This window comes from Ochotona curzoniae, unplaced genomic scaffold, assembly GCF_017591425.1.
Source record: "Ochotona curzoniae isolate NIBS_2020 unplaced genomic scaffold, NIBS_Ocur_1.0 scaffold_4701, whole genome shotgun sequence".
Lineage (NCBI taxonomy): Eukaryota > Metazoa > Chordata > Mammalia > Lagomorpha > Ochotonidae > Ochotona > Ochotona curzoniae.
The window spans coordinates 40104522-40124259 of record NW_024467122.1 but is presented as its reverse complement, the minus strand read 5'-3'; the positions used below and the strand labels follow the sequence as shown (position 1 = coordinate 40124259).

At 48.8% G+C, this 19738-nt stretch overlaps 1 protein-coding gene and 1 non-coding gene across 4 annotated transcripts; one reads left to right on the top strand and one right to left on the bottom strand.

Moving 5' to 3' along the window:
* Positions 1–676: 676 nt before the first annotated feature.
* Positions 677–8713, bottom strand: PRMT5 (protein arginine methyltransferase 5). 3 transcript variants are annotated; one of them, XM_040970263.1, is made up of 17 exons: positions 8519–8713; positions 7789–7907; positions 7379–7464; positions 7059–7193; positions 6583–6695; positions 6412–6461; positions 6058–6221; positions 5470–5631; positions 5274–5351; positions 5126–5184; positions 4919–5041; positions 4658–4833; positions 3849–3958; positions 3493–3586; positions 3227–3343; positions 2972–3036; positions 677–1237 (listed from the first exon to the last, which is right to left on the bottom strand). In XM_040970263.1, the coding sequence occupies exons 1-17, from the start codon at positions 8626–8628 to the stop codon at positions 1085–1087; spliced, it is 1914 nt and encodes a 637-aa protein (XP_040826197.1). In that variant the 5' UTR covers positions 8629–8713; the 3' UTR covers positions 677–1084. The 3 variants fall into 3 exon arrangements, with proteins under 3 accessions (XP_040826197.1, XP_040826198.1, XP_040826199.1); XM_040970264.1 differs by lacking the exon at positions 7379–7464 and having other exon boundaries at positions 7059–7147; positions 8519–8642; XM_040970265.1 differs by lacking the exon at positions 7789–7907 and having other exon boundaries at positions 8519–8583.
* Positions 8714–8981: 268 nt separating this feature from the next.
* Positions 8982–9054, top strand: TRNAR-ACG. The gene has a single exon. It is a non-coding gene; the product is annotated as a tRNA-Arg (tRNA).
* The last annotated feature ends 10684 nt before the right edge of the window (positions 9055–19738 follow it).

Here is a 19738-nt window from a genome sequence, read left to right as displayed (position 1 = left end):
ACGTCCTTGGCTGTCCCTACTGATTGGCCCGGGCAGGCCGTCCATCTTCCCTGGCGCAGCTTTGCGGAGACTGCACCTGTTTCGTCAGAGGTGCCCACCTCTCCACCGGTTCCTGGGTGAACCGTTTCCACCACCCTCTCAATCTCAGTGCTTGAGGATCTAAGAAAGAAAGTTAATTCAAATTTGTGTGCCACTGACTCCCACTGCAAGGGCTAACCAGGAAGCAGGGATCAATGCCCACCCTTGCATCCCCAAGGCTTCCGGGGTCTTTGCATGCTTTGGCTGCCTCGCGCAGAGCCGATGTGCAAGGTTGGAGAGCCGGACTAACATTACTTTGATCGTGCAGATTTCATAGTCCCTGTCTGTAATATAAGAGGTTGAATTAGATAATCTCTTAGAATTCCAAACTCTTTGTTGATTTTACAAACCCCATACTTGACTTGTGGGTGCTCGGTTAGGTGGAAGGGAAGCTAGCTTCTCTCTGCAGGCCTCTTCCCCCGAGAAAAGCCTGACCAACAGATTCTAATGGAAGAGGGCTCACTGTAGCTAGTTAAAAAGCCTATGCCCAAGGAGGGAACAAAGCTAGGCTCCCAGGGTCCTGACAGTGCAAGGTACAGACCTGAATATGCCCGGACCTTACACAGGTGTGAAAAAGCAGAAGCAGATAGCAGCAGACTAAAGCAGAAAAGGGCCATAACCTCATTTTTATTTGTGTTTCCTCTTACACAAAACCATCAAACAACAACAGAGGAGAGCAGGGGCGGGGCAGAGCAGTTTTCGATCCACCTGTGCTCGGGGCCACTCCCGCAGCGTTTGAGGGCGCAGTGCCTGCTGGCGCAGCTTCAGATCCCACACTGTCACTTGCTCCTGTCCTGAGCGGAGGAGATCTTTCACAGATTGCTGGCTCATTCCTTGCCGTGAATGTTTATCCTCTGCCCACCTCGATGGAAGGCAGGCAAGTAGACGGAAGTGCTCCTCGCTGACGGGAGAGAGGAATCACAGCCCAGACATGGACCGCACTTCCCGTGCTCCGAGAGCGCACCCTGAAGCTGCATTCAAGGCTCTGGCCACTTGAACCACCGCATTAGAGGCCGATGGTGTATGAGCGGCCAGTAGGGTTGTGAATAGCAGAACAAACTGGTGCTGTCACAGCCCACTCATACCACACCTTCTTGGAATTACTGCATCGCCAGAAACGCACACAGATGGTCTGGCCTTCACGCACTGTAATGGGTTGCTGTAAGGAGAGATACGAAGATTCAGTGTGGAGCATACTGTTGTATGGAACAGCATATTAAGGGAGATGTGGAGATAAAATGATAAGCCTGACTGTTCCAGCCCTAGTGGAGCTGATCTGAATACTGAACAGACCTGAGTGAGGTGTGATGACTGAGTGGCTAAATTCTCACCTTGCATGCCCTGGGATCCCATATGGGCACCAATGCATGCCCCAGCTGCTCCACTTCCCATTCAGCTACCACCTTGTGGCCTAGGAAAGCAGCAGAACGTGGTCTAAAACCTTGGGACCTTGCACCCGTGTAGGAGATCCAGAAGAAGCTCCTGGCTTCAGAACAGCTCAGCTCCAGCTATTGCACCTACTTGGGGAGTAGAAGATCTCTCTGTCTCTCCTTCTCTCTGTAAATCTACCTTTCCTATTAAAAATATATATAAATCTGTAAAAGGGGGAGCTGTTGTGATAAAATAGTGGCTGAATCCTTGCCCTGCATGCGCCAGGACCCCATATGGGAACCAGGTCTAATCCCAGCTGCTCCATTTCCCATCCAGCTCCGTGCTTGTGGCCTGGGAAAGCAGTCAAGGATGGCCCAAAGCCTTGTGACCCTGCACCCACATGGGAGAACTGGCTCCTGGCTTCAGATTGGCTCAGCTCTGGCCGTTGCCGCTGTTTGGGGAGTGAACTGGTGGACGGTAGATCTTTATCTTTCTCTCTGTGAATCTACCTTTCCAATTAAAAACAAAATCAAAACAAAGCAACTTGGGCAAATCATTAAAAGCATGTGAAAAAAAAAGTGCTGTGAACATGCCCATGAAAACACCTACTAGCAGGGCTGGTGTAATGGCACAGTGGGCTCAGCCTGCACACCTGCAATGCTGGCATCCTGGATCACAGTTCTGCTTCCAATTCAGCCCTCCACTGATTAATATACCAGAGAAGGTGGCAGAAGATGACCCAAGTGCACAAGCCCCTGCCAGCCAGAATAGAGTTCCAGGCTCTTGGCTTGTACCTGGCCCAGCCCTGACAATTGTGGCCATTGGGCAGTGGACCAATGGATGGATGAGCTTTCCCCCACCGTCTCCATCTTTGTGACTCTTACTTAAAATAAAGAAATCTTTGAAGAAAGAAAGAAAACAAACAAGAAAATACCTATGAGTGGTAGTCAAACGTATCTGGTAATAAGATTGTCTAAAGAGACCTAGAAGAGAAATTAGCTGCAGGAAGAGAAGAGCAAAGAACCAGCCAGGCATAGGTAAGAGGTGAGAACACACAAGGGAAGGAAGACAGGCACCTGGAAGAAGCAGACGGCCTAAGATTACAGAAGCAAAAGGACAACTGCTGAGAAGGCAAGGCAAGCTGGGTCCTACCAAGTCTGCTGAGCAGGTCCCAATGTGGACCTTCCTTAAGGGATGTGGGAAGGCACTGAAGCTTAGAAAGTTTTAGAAAGAAGTTTTAGAAAGATGAGAAATAGGGATGTAAAAAAAGGAAATAAAGGATTCTTGCAAAAGAAATTTTTTTTTTTAAAGACATAAAAAAGGACTCTTGCTCCAAGCAGAGAATGGGCAGATTAGCCAGGACAGATGTAGGGGCAGGCCACTGCAGGCAGTTGCAGCACCTGTCAGTGGGAGCGGAGAGCTTGTGAGAGCAGAGCATGGGTCACAGCCACGGGCCAAGGCGAGGGAAAGGGACACAACCCCACTGGCAAAGTCACTCCTTAACCCTCAAGGTGATGCCTACCTTAATAGGGAAGAGGATTGGAAACCAAGAGAACATTCCAGGAGAGTGAGTCTCTGGACGGATACCTGTGTGGACAAACATAAAATACCCAGTTCTGAGACCTAGAAGAGGCCAAGTGGGGATGCCTTGTAGTCATGGGAATAAATACCCAAAGAGCTCCATTCACTGAATCCTGGAATTCACAGGAATCCAGAGGAGACAGGCTGCCTGGCCAGGTACCGCCGTATCCTGCCATCTGTAGCTCAAGACACTCACTCAGAGTGATGTCCTGATAAAGCACCGTCTCAAAGTAGCCCGCGAAGCCATGCAGCACTGTGTTCACCTCCACAGGAAACTCCAAGGTGCAGTAGCGGTTGTTGTCAATCATAGGATCTGCAAGGACACAACCACATGACTGATGAGCGACCACAAGCCCCAGGCAACTTGATGCAGCTTGGACCCAGGAAGGGCCCATAGAAGGTGGAGAGGATAGCAAGGGTGGGGTGGGGGTGAGGACAGAGGCCAGTCCAGCAGGAACCTACCTCTGTTGGGATGGCTGAAGGTGAAACACGGCTGTGGCGCAGAGAGCTGGTGGAAGTTGTGCAGCCGTACTACATACGGCATCTCGAACTGGGCCTGTCCCGAGTAAAAGACAAAGAGTGAGAGAGCGAGAGCTGTGGGAGACAGCCAAGAGATGCCCATTTCCTTAGGGAAAGACTCAAAATCCCAACAACCTGGAAGAAATGGAGCCACCATTTCTCCTGCCTCCCTGGGTCCCATCTCTGCCTCTCCAGCTCCTCCACCTCTCTCCTCCACCTCTCCAGGAGGAGTTGCTATTGGTGCAGAATGGGGAGACTAGATGAATTCTTGGCGCCTCCTAAAGACCGGGGCTCCTCACCTCAGGGTCTCGGTCCTTCTCCCGGCAGGCTCGAACCTCATTGTACAGCTTGGACGAGGAAATGGGAGCCAGAAAGGAGGTGTACTCCCCGGGGATGCTCACGCCATCATCTGCCAGAGCAAGAAGAGGGTCAGATTCCCAAGGAAGGGAAATGAGGTATGTCATTTCCCTCAGGCCTCCCACATCCACCCAGACTACCCCTGGCATGGGGATGGCAGCAAGAAGTCACTCAATGTTGTCAGGATTTTCAGGTTGCCCTGCCCCCAAATCTTGGTGGGGGGGAATGTTACTTCTAGATGAACATAGAATAACACAAGATTAAAACCAAAGGCGGGAAATAGTGTGGTGACACAATGGGTTAAGCTGCCACCTGTAGTGCTGGCACGCCCAAAAGCACTGGTTTGAGTCCTGGCTGTTCTACTTACGATCCAGCTCCCTGCTAGTGTACCTGGGAAGGCAGAGAAGCATGGCCCAAGTACTGGGGCTCCTGCCACCCTCTTGGGAGACCCCAATAAGGTTCTAGGCTCCTAGTTTCAACCTGGTCTAGCTCTATCATTGCTGCTCTTTGGAGAGTGAACCAGCAGATGGAAGATAGAATCTGTCCCTTTCTCTCTGTAACTCTGCCTTTTAAGTAAACAAATAAATAAACTTCTAGTCCTCTCGCACTGCAGACATGAACACGGAGGTTGACAGAGAGGAGTTCAGGTGACAAGGACCCCCCAGGCAGTGAATCTCCACAACACGTGAGCTGAGCCAAGTCCCCCTCACCTTCCCTACCCACCCCCTCCCATTCCAGACCCTGGAGGCACCTTTTAAAAAGTTCTGGGCGCCATCCAGGCACTCCGGTGAGAGCTCATTGTCAGCAAAGGAGCCTAGCAACTCGCTGACAATGATGTCTGCCTTCTCCGGAGCTACCCACTCCCGCATGTCCGAGGAGACGACGGTCACCTGGCTGCCCCACTCTTCAAACTGCCAGTTCTCCAGCCTGAAATGAAGATGAAGCTGGTGAGAGATGCTGAGGTCAAACTGGCCCCGGGGATGGGGCTCTCAACCAGCTGCCTACAACTCACGTCACCACGGCGTTTGGGTTCTTCTCAACGGCGTACAGCTTTATCCGCCGGTCAGCTTGCTTGGCTGCCCGCAGGGAAGCGTTCACCAGCGGACCCCGGCCTGCTCCCAGCACCATCAGCACCCTAGGAGAGAGGAGGGGCCAAGCAAACTAAGCACTCAAAGAAATGTGCATGCAAGGTCCCGAGGTGGCAAGGGAAAGTACTCACTGGACATTGGAATCCTTCTCCTCTTCTGGTACCCGGTCCAGCAGGCATTTATAGATGGCCTGGGGGAAGGAGAGATCTCATGGCTGTGATTCTACCCTCACCCGGATCAGCCTGGCCCTGTGCTTTGCCCAGCCTGGGCCCACTGTACCTGCTGATATTGAGAGTATTTGATGGGGTCCTTTTCAAATACTTCATAGGTCTGAGACTCCAGATTGTCCATCAGTGGCTGACAATGAATCAAAGGACAAATGCAAATGAAGCTGCTGACGGAGCCCAATGCATCAGAACACCAACTGCTTCCCATGACCTCCCACGAGCTCCTTCCCAGGGCATCCCCAGCCCACCTGCAGTGGTGACTGCAGATAGTCTTCATAGCCCTTGGCAAAGAGTTCATAGGCATTGGGCGGAGGGCGGTTCTGGCTTAAGTATTCCAAGTATTGGAGGTAGGAACAGAACTCCTTTTCTGAATGGTGGTTGGTGCCGGTGATGATAAACTGCACCTCCAGCTGTGAGGGAAGTCAGAGCATTAGATGCAGTTTGCACACCAACATTCTGGGACATTCTGGTCTAAGGCCAAAGAGCCTCAGCGTCAAATAAAGCCCAGGCCAACAGTTCTCCAGTGCCTGTCCCAAATGCCACAACGTGGCTCAAGAAACTTCCAGGGCCTTCTTAGGCTTCCTAAGTACCATCCTGGTACAAAGTGTCCCGTGGATCCTTACTGCAAACTTCCTAAACAAAACCTTATAGGGTCCAGTTCCCTTTCAAAGGTTGGCTAGTCCTCCCAAGGACATTTGCTTTTTGTAAGCTCACAGCCCCGACCTTGGCAGAAATTACTCTCAAGAGGAAAAGTCACCCCTAAGAAACACATGATATATAACGTAAGTTAAGAAATACAGCTGGTCTACCTTTAGAATCCTTTGACCACCACCTACCTTAAGGAGGCGGAAGATCAGCCTCTGGTGCATCTTAGAAAGAACAGGAAATCCCTTCTTATTGGTCAAGAAAATGCTGGTGGGAAGAATGGCTGCTTTGATGGGCTCCCCAAGCCAACGATCAATGACGTGGTTAGATGGGAGGTCGGCCCCAATTTCAAGAGCTACAAAGGAACAGAAAGAGCTGCCAACTGTCGCCAGGCGAGAAACCCTTCCTCGCTCCTTTGTGTTACGATATCCCTGAGCTCGGCACAGGGCAAGTAAGTGGTGCTTGCTCGGTACAGACAAGGCTACTGATTCTGGCTCCCAGAAACCACCGGAAGACCATTCATCCCAGGGCCCTGGTGGACTTACCAACAGCAATCCTCTTGCTATAGTCACACAGAGTTCGGAAGTTGTGCCACCTATCCAGAGTCAGACACAGAAAAATACAAACACACGTGACGCACTGACCGCCCCAGCTCAAGGCGGCTTTGGGCCAGGCCCCATCCTGTGCCTCCCCAGAGCAACCACAAAAAGACATACCACATCCACGTCTTCTCCTCCCCGCTGTACTCCTCTGTGTGAGGAGTTGGCGCATTCTCAATTATATCATCTCTCAGGTCCTCGGGGGCCACCAAGGGCACACGCATCCAGAACTGCACATCAACAGGTATTCTCTCAGAACTTGGCCTGAACTCACTGGGCCCAGTAAGCACCCAACAATTAAAAAGACCTGGATCCAAATCTCAAATGAACCCTGCTACATGGTTTTCCTAGTTTGTGATTTTCCCCATGTATCCTGTAAATGCACATACCTGCCTTGGCTTTCAACTATAAAGTTTCAAGAAAGAATTATGTGTTTTATACATTTTGAAACTGTGTGTTGGCAGGGGCATGAGCAGTGTTACTTGCAGTTTGCCAAATACCCCCTGCACTGACTGGGTAGACCCAAGCAGGTCCTGAACAGAGCCTAACTCCCAAGCCAAAACACAGCAGAATAGCAAGCTCTTGCGCCATACCATGGAGGAGTGGTGGCCGGTGTGGATGTGGTTGGTCAAAACTCTGGCCAGGTTGGTGTTATCCTCCTGATTAAGGGGCAGCAGGAAAGCTGGTAGACCCAGATAGGCCCCAAAATTCAGCTCCTGTAACATGGCCTGGAATGGAGAAGAGAAGAAAAATATTAAGAGCTGACTTTCCAAATAGCTTTCAATGACTTTTACTGATCGATTTACCAAGTTACGGAGGAGGGGGGTAAAAAACACCCCCATCCCCCGACCCAACCTGGTTATAGATGGAATCTTTAAAAACAGCCTCTAAGTGAAGAGACCCACAGTCTTACCGCCTCAGAGTTCCTGCGGATCTTCTCCACTTTGGAGTCCGGTCGGATCCATGGAGAAAGCTTTCCCACAATGAGCGTATTCCAGTCTGTACACCCCCACCCAGGAAAGACAAAAACCAAGTGAGGTTCAGCACTTTACTTGTGCAACTTCTAGTTCTCAGTGGGGAACAGAAAGTAGAAATGAGAGCCAAAAGATATTTGCTGTCACAGACATAGGATATAGCCTATTGCAGAATGGGTAATGGCTCTTTTTTTTTTTTTCAAAGCAAATAAGCAAAGAGATTAGAAGAATTCTCTATATCCCAGGGGCTCACCATTATAGCCAAGTCAGAAAAGGAGAATGAGGGCTTTGATAGGCACAAGTTGGTACTGCTGCTAACAAATTAAGGGGCATATGGGATGGTCCCTACCCCTTCCTGACAGCAGTAGGTCTGAGCGTGTCTGGGGGCCAGGCCGATTCTTAGCAGGTTCCTGAGTGAACTCCCTCTTGAAACGCGGGTGGAAGACAGGCATGCAGAGGAAATCAAACCTACAACCGCGACAGACCCAGAATCATCAGGTAAAGAGAGCGGTAGCGCTCGCAGATCCAAGCAACTGGACTCAAGCTAGCCTGACTTTGCACAGCCCTTTCGGAGGCTCCAGAGTGCAGCCCAGCCTGGGACTCAACACCGCCCTGCACTGTGCCTCAACTTCTCCCCCCAAAATCACAGCCAAAAGATGAGTAAGGAAAACCGAAGGAAACCCGTGCCAACTCGTGCTCTTGCTCCTCTGCTGTCTCTGACTTTCTGGGATGGTCCCATTCAGATCTACCCCGGTTCAGCCTACACTTGTCCTCCCCGAAAAATTAACCTCTTCTCATCTTTGCCCCCCACGCTTCCCCTTACTCCCGGAGCCCTGCGATACTGCTGCAGGCTCCCCTGTTTGAGTTTACCCAACAACTCCCCCGACTTCTGGACTCAGTGGCCATACAACTCCCCTAAGTTTCTATTCCGGGAGGCGAGGCTTATCCCCTCAGGAGTAATGGTTTTTTCAAGCCACCATCCCACCCGATCCCCTCATCCCTGCCTCTCCGGGCAGGGTAGCTTTCCCGTCCTCGAGTTCGGACCCTGCCTCCCCCGCTCACGGAGGTCCGGCCCTCACCCCTGCTTGGCCACAGCCCCTAGTGTGTCAGCTATTTCAGGGACGCAATTGAGGTCCCTCCCGCTGGACACGCGGCTCCCACCGGCAGTCCCGACCGCCATCGCCGCCATCTTTTCCCTCGCGCCGTCCACGCCGGGATTCCTTGATGTTAGCAACCAATCACAAAGCTGAACAAGGTCCCGAGGAGGCGGGACGAGTCGCCTTAACAACCAGAGCGTCCTCCACAGCCCCGAAGCCGGAGCCGGAGGCGTGGAAAACGACCCTTGCCGCCAATCCGCGGGCTGTACCGTGACGTACGGTGTGGCTCCTGCGGAACCACCAATCGCGGGGTCATGTTCATCGGGAACCTGAATCTCCCAGAATGCTTTGTACAACCGCAGAAAACCACCAAAGGACTACACGTCCCATGAAACCCCGCAGTATCAGCTTGAAGAATCATCATGGAGGAGACGTGATTGTCTCGGGGCCAGTGGCGCAATGGATAACGCGTCTGACTACGGATCAGAAGATTCCAGGTTCGACTCCTGGCTGGCTCGTTGGGACTGGTACTCCTTTATTGCAATCCGTCCTTGAAAAGGATCCTTAGCACTGTTCTATTTATAGTCTCTGTTTTCTTTCCATTCACTATGCCAAGGTTTTTTGTTTTTGTTTTTTTTTTAACTTCACCCTCTAGTTTGTCACGTTCGGAGTTATTTGGGTTCTACAGCCATGCTAACCTTTTCTGTCACCTCTTTGAAAGGTGTTTCTTGACCCAAGAAAACTGGATGCATGGCTGGTGCAAAGATAAGACTTGTCCCCTTACTCATGTTATATATATTTATTTACTGTCACGTGTTTGAATAGATTGTAATAGCAAAGACATTCGTTCCTGGCATCGCTGGCTCATAACAAAGGCTGTAAATCAACAACGCACACTCACCGCTTGAGAAACAATTCTTGGTGAGGGCAAAACAATTTTGCCCTTTAGGTAGCTGCTGGAGTAACGGAAAAGGAGGAAAGGAAGCAAAGGAAGACGTAGAGAGGAGACATGGAGACCCCTGAAGGCAGGGAGTGCGTAGGCTCTGAGGGGTGGAGAGGCAGCTGCAGCACCTGGGACCCTGAATTTAGGGTCGGCCTGGCTGGGGCCCAGAAGTTGTCAAGGTGATAGTCCCGGGTCTGTCCGGGCAGTCGGGGAGAAAGGACAAAAAGCAGGATTTGGGTCTGGACGTGCTGAGCTGGACGCCTAGGGGGCGCTGTGTCATAGAGAGTTGGCTGAAGCGTGTTGTGAACCTTATAGCATCTGGAACTTGCCAGAAGAAAGGTAATGAATGCCTGCCTGAGAGTGCTGACCTGAGATGACCACAGGCCCGTGCGGGGGCAGACACCCGGAAAACAGGGAAGGGATGCGGGAGGAGTGAGCTCCGAGGACTCCCCGGTCCAGTGTAAGACTCCAAAAGGTGAAGAGCTCCAAACGAAGAGCTGTGGATTCTAAGGGGTTGGAGATGCTTGCGCCTTATTATTGTTGTTAACAATCAGACCTTTTCCTACTTTTGGGTCCCATTCAGGACGCCGCATTACATTTAATTGTCATGTTGCCTTTGGCTCCTCTTGGCTATGACAGTTTCTCAAATGTCCCTTGTTTTTGGTGATCTTGGTAGCCAGGCGTTTCGTAGAAGACCGCTCCGCTGGCATTTCTCTGATGTTCTCATGAGTCAGCGGGGGGTTATGTGTTTGTGGAAGGAAGGTCATGTAGGGAAAATACCATTTTCATCACATCACACAAAAGGCACGTACTTCCCACGTGATTGATGCTGTTGGGGTTGCCCGTGATCACCTGGGAGAAAATAGGGTTCCTTCTCCTCATGGGGAAGGATTCTCTCCCACCCCAACTTCCTCCAACTGTTCTCTCTGGACAGAAGTGACTCTGGCCCTGACTCACTCAGAAAAAAGGGAGCTGGGCTCTCCCTCGCTCAGGGATCTGTGGAATGCCTGTGGAATTCTTTCCAGGTCCTAGTAGTAGGTGGCTGTCCACAGGAAGTGGGTACTTACATTTTCTGAGGTAAGAACTGTTGAGCCTGTGTGTGTGTGTGTGCGCGCGCGCGCGCGCGTTCCCTGCCCCAGCTGTGACCACCCAAACTCCCCGAGTCTACAGAACGTTTATTAGATGTTGCAGCGGCTTCAGAAGCTGATTATCTGGGTTGTGGACCATCTGTGCTCCTGGCAGCTCACGCTTGATATCAGTCCGATGGCTTGCTCTGTTGGTTAACTAACCCATCCATGGGTGAGAGGGAGAGAGAAAAATCTAGAAAGCAATAACATCCGTCCTGCCATCCGTTCAAATGATTTTCAAAGAATCTGTGGCTTAAAAAAGAAAAAGCCTAGAATAATTTCTGACTGACCTTAATTTTCCTCTTGTCTGGGTGGTCTTTGCTTCTTTATGCAAAGTGGTCTCAGGTGTGTGGCAGGCAGCCACGTCCCACTGTGCTTGCCTTGCCTGTAGCGCTTCTTGTGCCATGAAGAATAATAGCATGTGAGTTTGGGCCTGCGTCTGTACCCTGCAGAGGAGCAAAAAGAGAAGAACTGAGGAAGAAACACAGAAGCCCGCAGCACCGGGCCTTGTGTGCCAGGCATGAAGTCCAAGCTGCTGCGGTCTTGTCCCAGGCTTGCCTTCCCAGACTCTGCCCTTGACGCTGGACTCCCGTGCTCACTGTCACCCCACCGCAGGGCGTCCTTGGCTGCGATGAAGATGTAGGGAGATGGTCAAACGCCAGGGCAGATACCCTGGCTGGCTGAGAGAAATACTTTCCCATTCTCCAGAAGGCCAGAGCATTGGAGATTTGCTGGAAGGTGAGGGGTATCTACTGGCCCATTCTCCCACTGAGCTGACAAGTGTTTCTCACCTTCAAGCCTGCTACTTGCACCTGATCCTGAGTTTGTGTCCTTGGTTAAATAGCTAGGCCATTTTAAACCTTGTTTTCCCCTTCCTCCCCCAGCGCTTGCATGCCTCCCTCCCCTGTCCCACCTTCACTCACCTCTGAGCCGGCCCAGCCAGCCGCACTCGTCAACACCAAAGAACTGACCTGTTTGACCCTCCCACCGCTCCAAATTGCTTCCTCACAATCAAAGCTGTCCTCCAGCTACAAAAGTGGCCGAGTTACTGAGGCAAAATAATCTGTGCCAATTTGCATTCTCTTCCTTGTCATCTTTATTATACAGTATTTATCTGTCAAGCTGAATAGAAAGCAGGAACTGTTTGGAACCTAGAAAAAGATGGAAAAGTACTCAGTTTATTTATGAAACAGGAGCACATGTAATAACAAAACCTGTCAGAAATAACACCCCAAAAAAGCCATCCAAATAGCACCCCCAAAAAGCCCTCTACCAATCTCAGTTATGGATCTAAAAAGAAAAAAAAAAAATCCCAACAATATTGGCCTAGTAATTATATAACACAACCAATTAGACTTATCCCAATAATTCCCACAAGATTACACATTATGAAGTTTATTCATAAAACAGGTCAAAAATAAACTAACAAAAAAATGTTTGATCATGTTTTACTCGTCAAAGAAGAAAACATGGTGAGTCAACACCACTTGCTCTAAACATTCTTCAATTAATCCTACTCTTTATATCATATATGTACAAATATGAAATCAACAACCTAGATAAAGATAAAGCGAAGCGAGAATGTCGTGTTTCATCATCAGGTTACTTCATATTATTCTGAAAAATCCAATCCAGTAAGACTGGAAATGGAAAAACAGGTATTGTAACTTTTGGAAAAGGAAAGGTAAATTTATCATTGTTTGCAGTTGAAATGATGGGATATGTAGAAAATCCATGGAAATCAATTTTTTAAATGATGAGAAGTAATAATAGAATGCAGGGTTGTCACTTGAGTCAAGCAGATATGAAATAAATCCGTAGCTTTGTTTCCTACTGAAAGGAACCAGTTGGGCGATATAATTAATAAAGTATTTTAATGATAACAACCATTAAGAGCATGGCCTTAGGAACCAGATGGCCCATTTACCATTCAGTGTAACCCCACCTCTTCTGGCCTCACTTTCCCTTCATTAAATGAGAACGTTGGCCCAGCAACTTGGAGGTATAGCATGCTAATCCTTTACCTATAGCATGAACATCCAATATAGGTGCCAGCTTGTGTCCTGGCTACTCCACTTCCTGTCGAATTCCTTGTGGAATGGACTGGGAAGGCAACCGAGGTGTATGGCTCGGGTCCCTGAACCCCTGCATTCTTGGCTCCCAGCTTCGTCCTTGGCAGCCATTTGGACAGTGAACCAATAGAGGGAAGATCTCACCCTCTCTGTCTTTCTGACTTTAAATTAAAATAATTACATATATTAAAAATGTATTTATTTTTATGGAAAGTCAGATATACAGAGAGGAGGAGGAGAGACAGAGAGGAAGATCTTCCTTCCGATGATTCACTCCCCAAGCAGATGATTCACTCCCCAAGCAACGCAATGGCCAGAACTGCGCAGACCTGAAGCCAGGAGCCAGGAACCTCCTCCAGGTCTCCCATGGGGTACAGGGTCCCAAGGCTTTGGGCCGTCCTTGACTGCTTTCCCAGGCCACAAGCAGGGAGCTGGATGGGAAGCAGGACTGCCAGGATAAGAACCAGCGCCCATATGGGATCCCAGTACATTCAAGGTGAGGACTTTAGCTGCTAGGCCATCGTGCTGGGCCCAAATATATATAGATATTTTTTAAATTAGAAGGTTAGGGCCTAAATCCTTACCTTGTAAGTGCCAAGATCCCATACGGGCACCAACTTATGTCTCGGTTGCTCTGTTTTCCATCTAACTCCCTGTTTGTGGCCTAGGAAAGCAGTAGAAGAAGGCCCAAAGCCTTGAGATGCTGTACCCACATGGGAGACCTAGAGGATACTTCTGGCTCCTGGCTTCAGATTGACTTAACTCCAGCTATTACATTATTGGGGAGTGAACCGGTGGATGGAAAATCTTTCTCTCTGACTCTCCTCTATAAATCTGCCTTTCTAATTAAAAACAAAAAATAAAAATAAATCTTTTAAAAATAGTATCTATTGTTCATCTGTAATGAAAGCCAATTAGTAAAAGCAAAGAAAACTCGGTAGAAAGAAAAGGACTCTCTCAGCTGTAAGCAACTGCCTAGTTTTCCTTGTACCTAGGCAGGACCTGGTTAATAACAAATTTGTGTTAATTATACCAGTGTGCCAATAACTATGCCTATTCTTTTTTTTTTTTTTAAAGATATGAGGAGCTCTGGGGCCAGGACACACCACCAGGCCCCCTGGGGCGGGGCCGCAGGTTACTGTGGACGGGAGTCTAGGAATGTGTTGGCGTGGGAGCAGCTGAGGGAAGGAATGATTTCTCGGGTCTTTCACACACTAGGCCACTGAACTCGTGGATGGGCAAGGGAGCTGAGATCAAGAGGTTTAGAGGGAGGAAACAGAGGACATGTTGGATCACACTAAGGCACCTGCCCATGTGGGAGACCTGGGTTAGGCTGCATGGCATTACCTGCCACCTGCTGGTGCATGCACAAGCTAGGACTGGGGGGGCCATGCCTGGCTGGACTGGGCCAAAGTACACATCGGTGAGTGTTGACACAGAGGTGGGCAGAGTCATGCTGGGATGCAGCACATACCAGAACACATCCTAGAACTTCTACCCCTTGGCTCATTCCCCAGATGGCCTCACTGGCTGGAGCTGAGCCCATCTGAAGCCAGGAACTTCTTTGAGGTCTCCTGCATGGGTTTAGGGTCCCAAGGCTTTCGGCCATGCTCTACTGCTTTCCCAGGCCACAATCAGGGAGCTGAATGGGAAGTGGAGCAGTTGGGACATGAACTGGCATTCTTAGGGGATGCTGATGCTTACAGGTGAAGGATTAGTGATTTGACACCAAAAATTAAAAAACAAAACGTACTACTTGGGATCCCCACATCTCAAATGTATTTTTAATACCTGGCTCAATGTCCTGGCTCTACTTTCAATTCCAGCTTCCTGCTAATGCACATCTACATGGGAGACCTGCAATGAGATCCTGGCTCCCAGCTCCCAGCTCCCAGCTTGGACCTGGCCCAGCTCTGCCTGTTGCTGCTACCTGGGGAGTAAACCAGGGGTTGGAAAATTTCCTTAGGTTCCTTAGGGGTGTCTCTGTATTTCATTCAAAAATGTTAGTAAATGTGCTGTTAAGGCAAGCACTGTATCTCTGTCTCTTTCTTTCAAGTAAGATGAAATTTTAAAAAGAGTTCTTGGCAGGTGGAGAACAGTAGCAAACCCGGGCAGGAGGAAATGGGAAGTGAGACAGTGAGAGGTGGCCTAAGCTGTGCAGAAGACGTCAGTGCTGGGAAAGGTGGGCAGACACAGCTGCATCTCAAGGGTTAGAGTCCGCGGCGAAGCATGCGTTTGGTGTGTGTGCAGAGGCTTAAAGTGTTTTGAACAGAGAAATGACAAAATGAAGTGAAAATTACAAAGTACTTTGAAAAGCAGATCAGAGTCACCATGAAAATTGATGTGACAGTGGTGTGCGTAACGTGAGAGGAGGGCAGCTTGGGCAATTTGCTGAGGACCAGATGGAGAGCTGAGAGGGAAGGGGCAGAGGGAGGGGACATGCACACTGGCTGTTTCACAGTGTGGCAGGACACGGTGAGCTCTTGCCCGCTTTTTGGGGGACCTGTCCTAGCAGACATTCTGTGTCTCAGCAGGTTTTGTTTGACTCTCCAGCCCCTGGAACACCTAGCCAGAGACCGGGTTGTGATGCAGTGGGTTAAGCTGTCGCTTGGGATGCTAGTCTTCCTTATTAGGAAGCTCTGGCTGTTGTGCTTGGATCCAGCTTCCTGCTAATGTGTCCGGGACGGGAGCAGAAGATAGCTCATGTTGCTGGTCTCTTGTCCCTCATGTGAAAGACTGGGACTGGGTTGTGACTTCAGGTTGGCACAGATCTCACTGTAGTAGCCATCTGGGAAATAGATCAGCAGATAAAAGATCCCCCCACCCCTGCTGTCACTCTGCCTTTCAAACAAATAAATTCTGGGGAAAAAATAGCACTCACCAGTGGCAGGGACATTCGTTTGATGTATGAAGCATTCCCTATCCAAGATGAAGAAACCAAACCATGGAGACCGAATCTGAAAGCATAGCGTTTCTTTTTTTCTTTTCTTTTCTTCCCTCTTTCTTTCTTTCTTCCTTCCTTCCTTCCTTCCTTCCTTCCTTCCTTCCTTCCTTCCTTCCTTCTTCTCTTCTCTTCTCTTCTCTTCTCTTCTCTTCTCTTCTCTTCTCTTTTTCTCTTTCTTTCTTTTTCTTAAGTCAGAAATGGAGGGAAAGACAGGAAAAGAGCTCTTCCATTCACCGGAGCCAGGAGCTTCATCCATTTCTCCCACATAGGTGCTCTGGGACCATCTTCTGCTGTTTTCCCTGCCGGGGTCAGAAGTGGAGCAGGCAGGATTCAAACTGGCACCTATATGAAATGCTGGTGCTGCAGGTGACAGCTTAATCTCCTGCACCACAGCTCCAGCCCACAATGTTTCTCTCTCTTAAGATTTATTGGAAAGGCAGATTCACAGAGAGAAGAATCTTCCACCCACTGGTTCACTCCACAAATGCCTGCAATAGTCAGAGCCTACCTGAGCCAGGGATCTAGGACCCTTCTGGGTCTCCTACATGGATGCAGGGTCCCAAGGGATGTCTTCTATTGCTTTCTCAGGCCATAAGCAAGTAACTAGATGGGAAGTGGAACAGCTGGGATTTATTTTTTTAAAAAGATTTATTTATTTTTATTACAAAGTCAGATATACAAGGAGGAGGAGAGACAGAGAGGAAGATCTTCCATCCGATGATTCACTCCCCAAGTGAGCGCAACGCCACAAACAGGGAACTGGATGGGAAGCAGGGCAGCTGGGATTAGAACCGGCGCCCATATGTGATCCTGGTGCGTGCAATGTGAGGACTTTAACCACTACGCTATCGTGGGCCCAAAATCTATTGTTTTTTAAGAAAAAGATTTATTGTATTGAAAAGGCAGACTTAGAGAAAATGAGAGACAGAGAAAGATCTTCTGTCTTCTGGTTCACTTCCCCCAGGTGGCCAAAATGGCCGGAACTGAGCCAATGAAAAGCCAGAAGCCAGGAGCTTCTTCCAGGTCTCCCATGTGGGTACAGGGTCCCAAGGCTTTGTGCCATCCTCGACTGTTTTTCCAGGCCACGAGCAGGGAGCTGGATGGGAAGCAGAGCAGCTAGGACATGAACTGGTACATATATGGGATCCTGGGGCATGCAAGGTGAGGATTTAGCTACTAGGCTACCGTGCTTGGCCCCCTAAATAAAAATCTATTCTTAAAAAAAGACTGATACATTCCCTTCTGCCTTTTTCCAGCCTGCTGGCCCGCCCTCAGATTTCAGACTTGCCAACCTCAAGAATCATGTGAGCCAATTTCTTAAAATAAATCTATCTATATATATCAAGTTCAATTTCTTTGGAAAACCCTGGCCTTGCTCTCCAGATAAGCCCCGGAGCAGATGTTTCCTTTTCGTTACAGTTTCTTCAGCCAGGCCTGGTACATTTAGGTCTCTAAATTGCAGCTGCATTTTCCAAAGATCAGATCTTTGCTCCGCCTCAGATACACACCACTTTTGAGATAAATTGTTCCCCGGATTGCTAATCTATTTTGAATTGACTCCTCTATTTTCACCGTCTCAAGGTGTAAGGAAATCTGTTCCTCCAGTTTAGCAAAACCCAGCCCGATGTTTCCATAAGGAGGTTAGATTCTTCACCAGCAACCAGGAGGAACCTCTAGGGGGCGCCAGTTTTCCAGTTTATGGCAACTAAGCAGCAATATGAGCTAGCTCCGGGGTCACCCCTAGATTCTCCCTTGCTTGAGAATATTGAAGGAGAAAACCTGGCTTGTCCAAGATCCCTCGAGATTCCTCATTCAGAGAAATTCTATTCCAAGTTCTCATGGAGATTTCGTTGGCGTCCCGCCATGGGGAGGAATCAAACCAATTTAGCAGATGTGGGGAGAGTTAGTGGAGAGGTAGGACTGAGGAGAATGAAGACCAGGCAGTGGATGATAATTTCTTCTGAAGAGTGTTGGGAAGAGAGGGAAACCGAGGCCCACGACACCACGACACCACGACACCGACTCTCAGCTCTCACTGGCACTGGCAGGCTCTCACCTGCTGTCCGAGCCCCCATCCTGCCCGTTGCCCCATGTGTAACCACCCAAGTCAAGGGCAGCTGGGGATGACCTCCATCTATGGGGTGAGTCAAAGGCCCGTCCTATTCTCTTCCTCTTTCATGACATTGCTGTGTTTTGAATGACTTCCCAAGTTTACTTATTTAGTTTTCATTTTATGTGAAAGACAGAAGACAAAGGGAACCTTCACACTGGTTCACTTCTGAAAATGCCAACAAGAACCAGACCAAAATTAGGAGCCCAGGACTCAGTCTAGATCTCCCACATGAGTGGCAGGGACCCAAGGACTTAAGCTCTTACCTGCTGCACCCCAGGGTGCACATTAGCAGGAAGCTGGGATTGGAAGCAGAGCCAGAAACAAACCCCTGCACCCCGATGCCAAATGGTGTGTTTACCACCTTGCTAAACACCCTCCCGCATGAGACTGTTTTCAAGGGCTTTTTCTGCCAAATTACAAACATAAGCACAGTAATTAATTTGTTTTCCATGAGATAACTAATATTCTGGATTGATATACTGATTTACCCTAATACCAGCAATCAGCAAAAGCACTTGAGCAAGATATATGTGCAATGATATTCAATGAAGGCTTTTTGTAATGGAGCAAATTGGAAAACTTAATAGCTAACATGAAGAGAATAGTTAAATTACTATACAGCCATACTGTAATATTAGCTAATATTTATGTATGTGTTTGTACATTTGCAGAAAAGGATCTGACACAGTGTTCCAAATCACTGTGTTTCTCGGGGAGGTGGAATGGTGTTGGGGTCATGTTGGCAGAGATGGGAGACAGGAAGTCTCAGAGATGTGTGGTTTATTCTTTCTGCTATATATATTTTTGATTTAAAAATGTTTTAAGCTTTTAAGCCAATAAAGACTTTTTTGTAAGGATTTATTTCTTCTTTTATTGGAAAGTCATATTTACAGTGAGGAGACAGAGAAAGATCTTCCATCCATTGATTCATTCTCCAAGGAGCAACAATGTCCAGAGCTAAGCTGATCCAAAGCCAGGAGCCTTCTGTGGGTCTGCCACATGGGTACAGGCTCCCAAGACCTGGGGCCGTCCCCTGCTGCTTTCCCAGATCACAAGCAGGGAGCTGGAAGGGAAGTGAAGCAGCCAGGACATGAACTGGCACCCATATGGGATCCCAGTGAATGCAAGGTGAGGACTCTAACCGCTAGGCTACTGTGCTCGGCCCCAATGAAGACTTTTTAAAAGTAGTTTGGGGACTGGCACCATGACATGGTATGTTAAGCTGCGGTTTGCAATTCCAGTATCCCACCTTGGAGCTCCGGATTGTGTCCTAGCTTCTGGCTTCATGCTCCCTGCTAACATGCCAGGACAAGCAGCAGAGGATTGGCCACGTTCACGTTCCTCTGTTACCCACAGGGGAGACTCAGATTGAGTTTGGGCTCCTGGTTTTAGCCTTACTCAGCCCGAGCTGTTGAGGCCAGTTAGAGAGTGAACCAGTGGATGGGACATCTCTGTCATTCTGCCTGTCAATAAATAAATAAGATTTTTAAAAAGTAGTTTGTGCAGAGCACATGCAGAAAAGTGTTTTCTTTCTTTTCATTTTTAAAGTCTTTTTTTCAAAAAACAAGATTTATTTTATTTTCATTACAAAGTCAGATATACAGAGAGGAGGAGAGACAGAGAAGAAGATCTTCTGTCCGATAATTCACTCCCCAAGTCAGCGCAACGGCCAGAACTGCACTGATCTGAAGCCAGGAACCAGGAACCTCTTTCAGATTTCCCACACGCAGGTGCAGGGTCCCAAAGCCTTGGACTATCCTTGATTGCTTTCCCAGGCCACAAGCAGAGAGCTGGATGGGAAGTGGAGCTGCCAAGATTAGAACTGACGCCCATATGGGATCCTGGCGTGTTCAAGGTGAGGACTTTTAGCTGCTAGGCCACGCCGCTGGGCCCCATTTATAAAGTCGTTTTAAAGATTTATTTTTATTGGAAAATTAGATATACAGAGAGGAGGAGACACAGAGAGAAAGAACTTACGTCTGTTGATTTACTCTCCAAGCAAT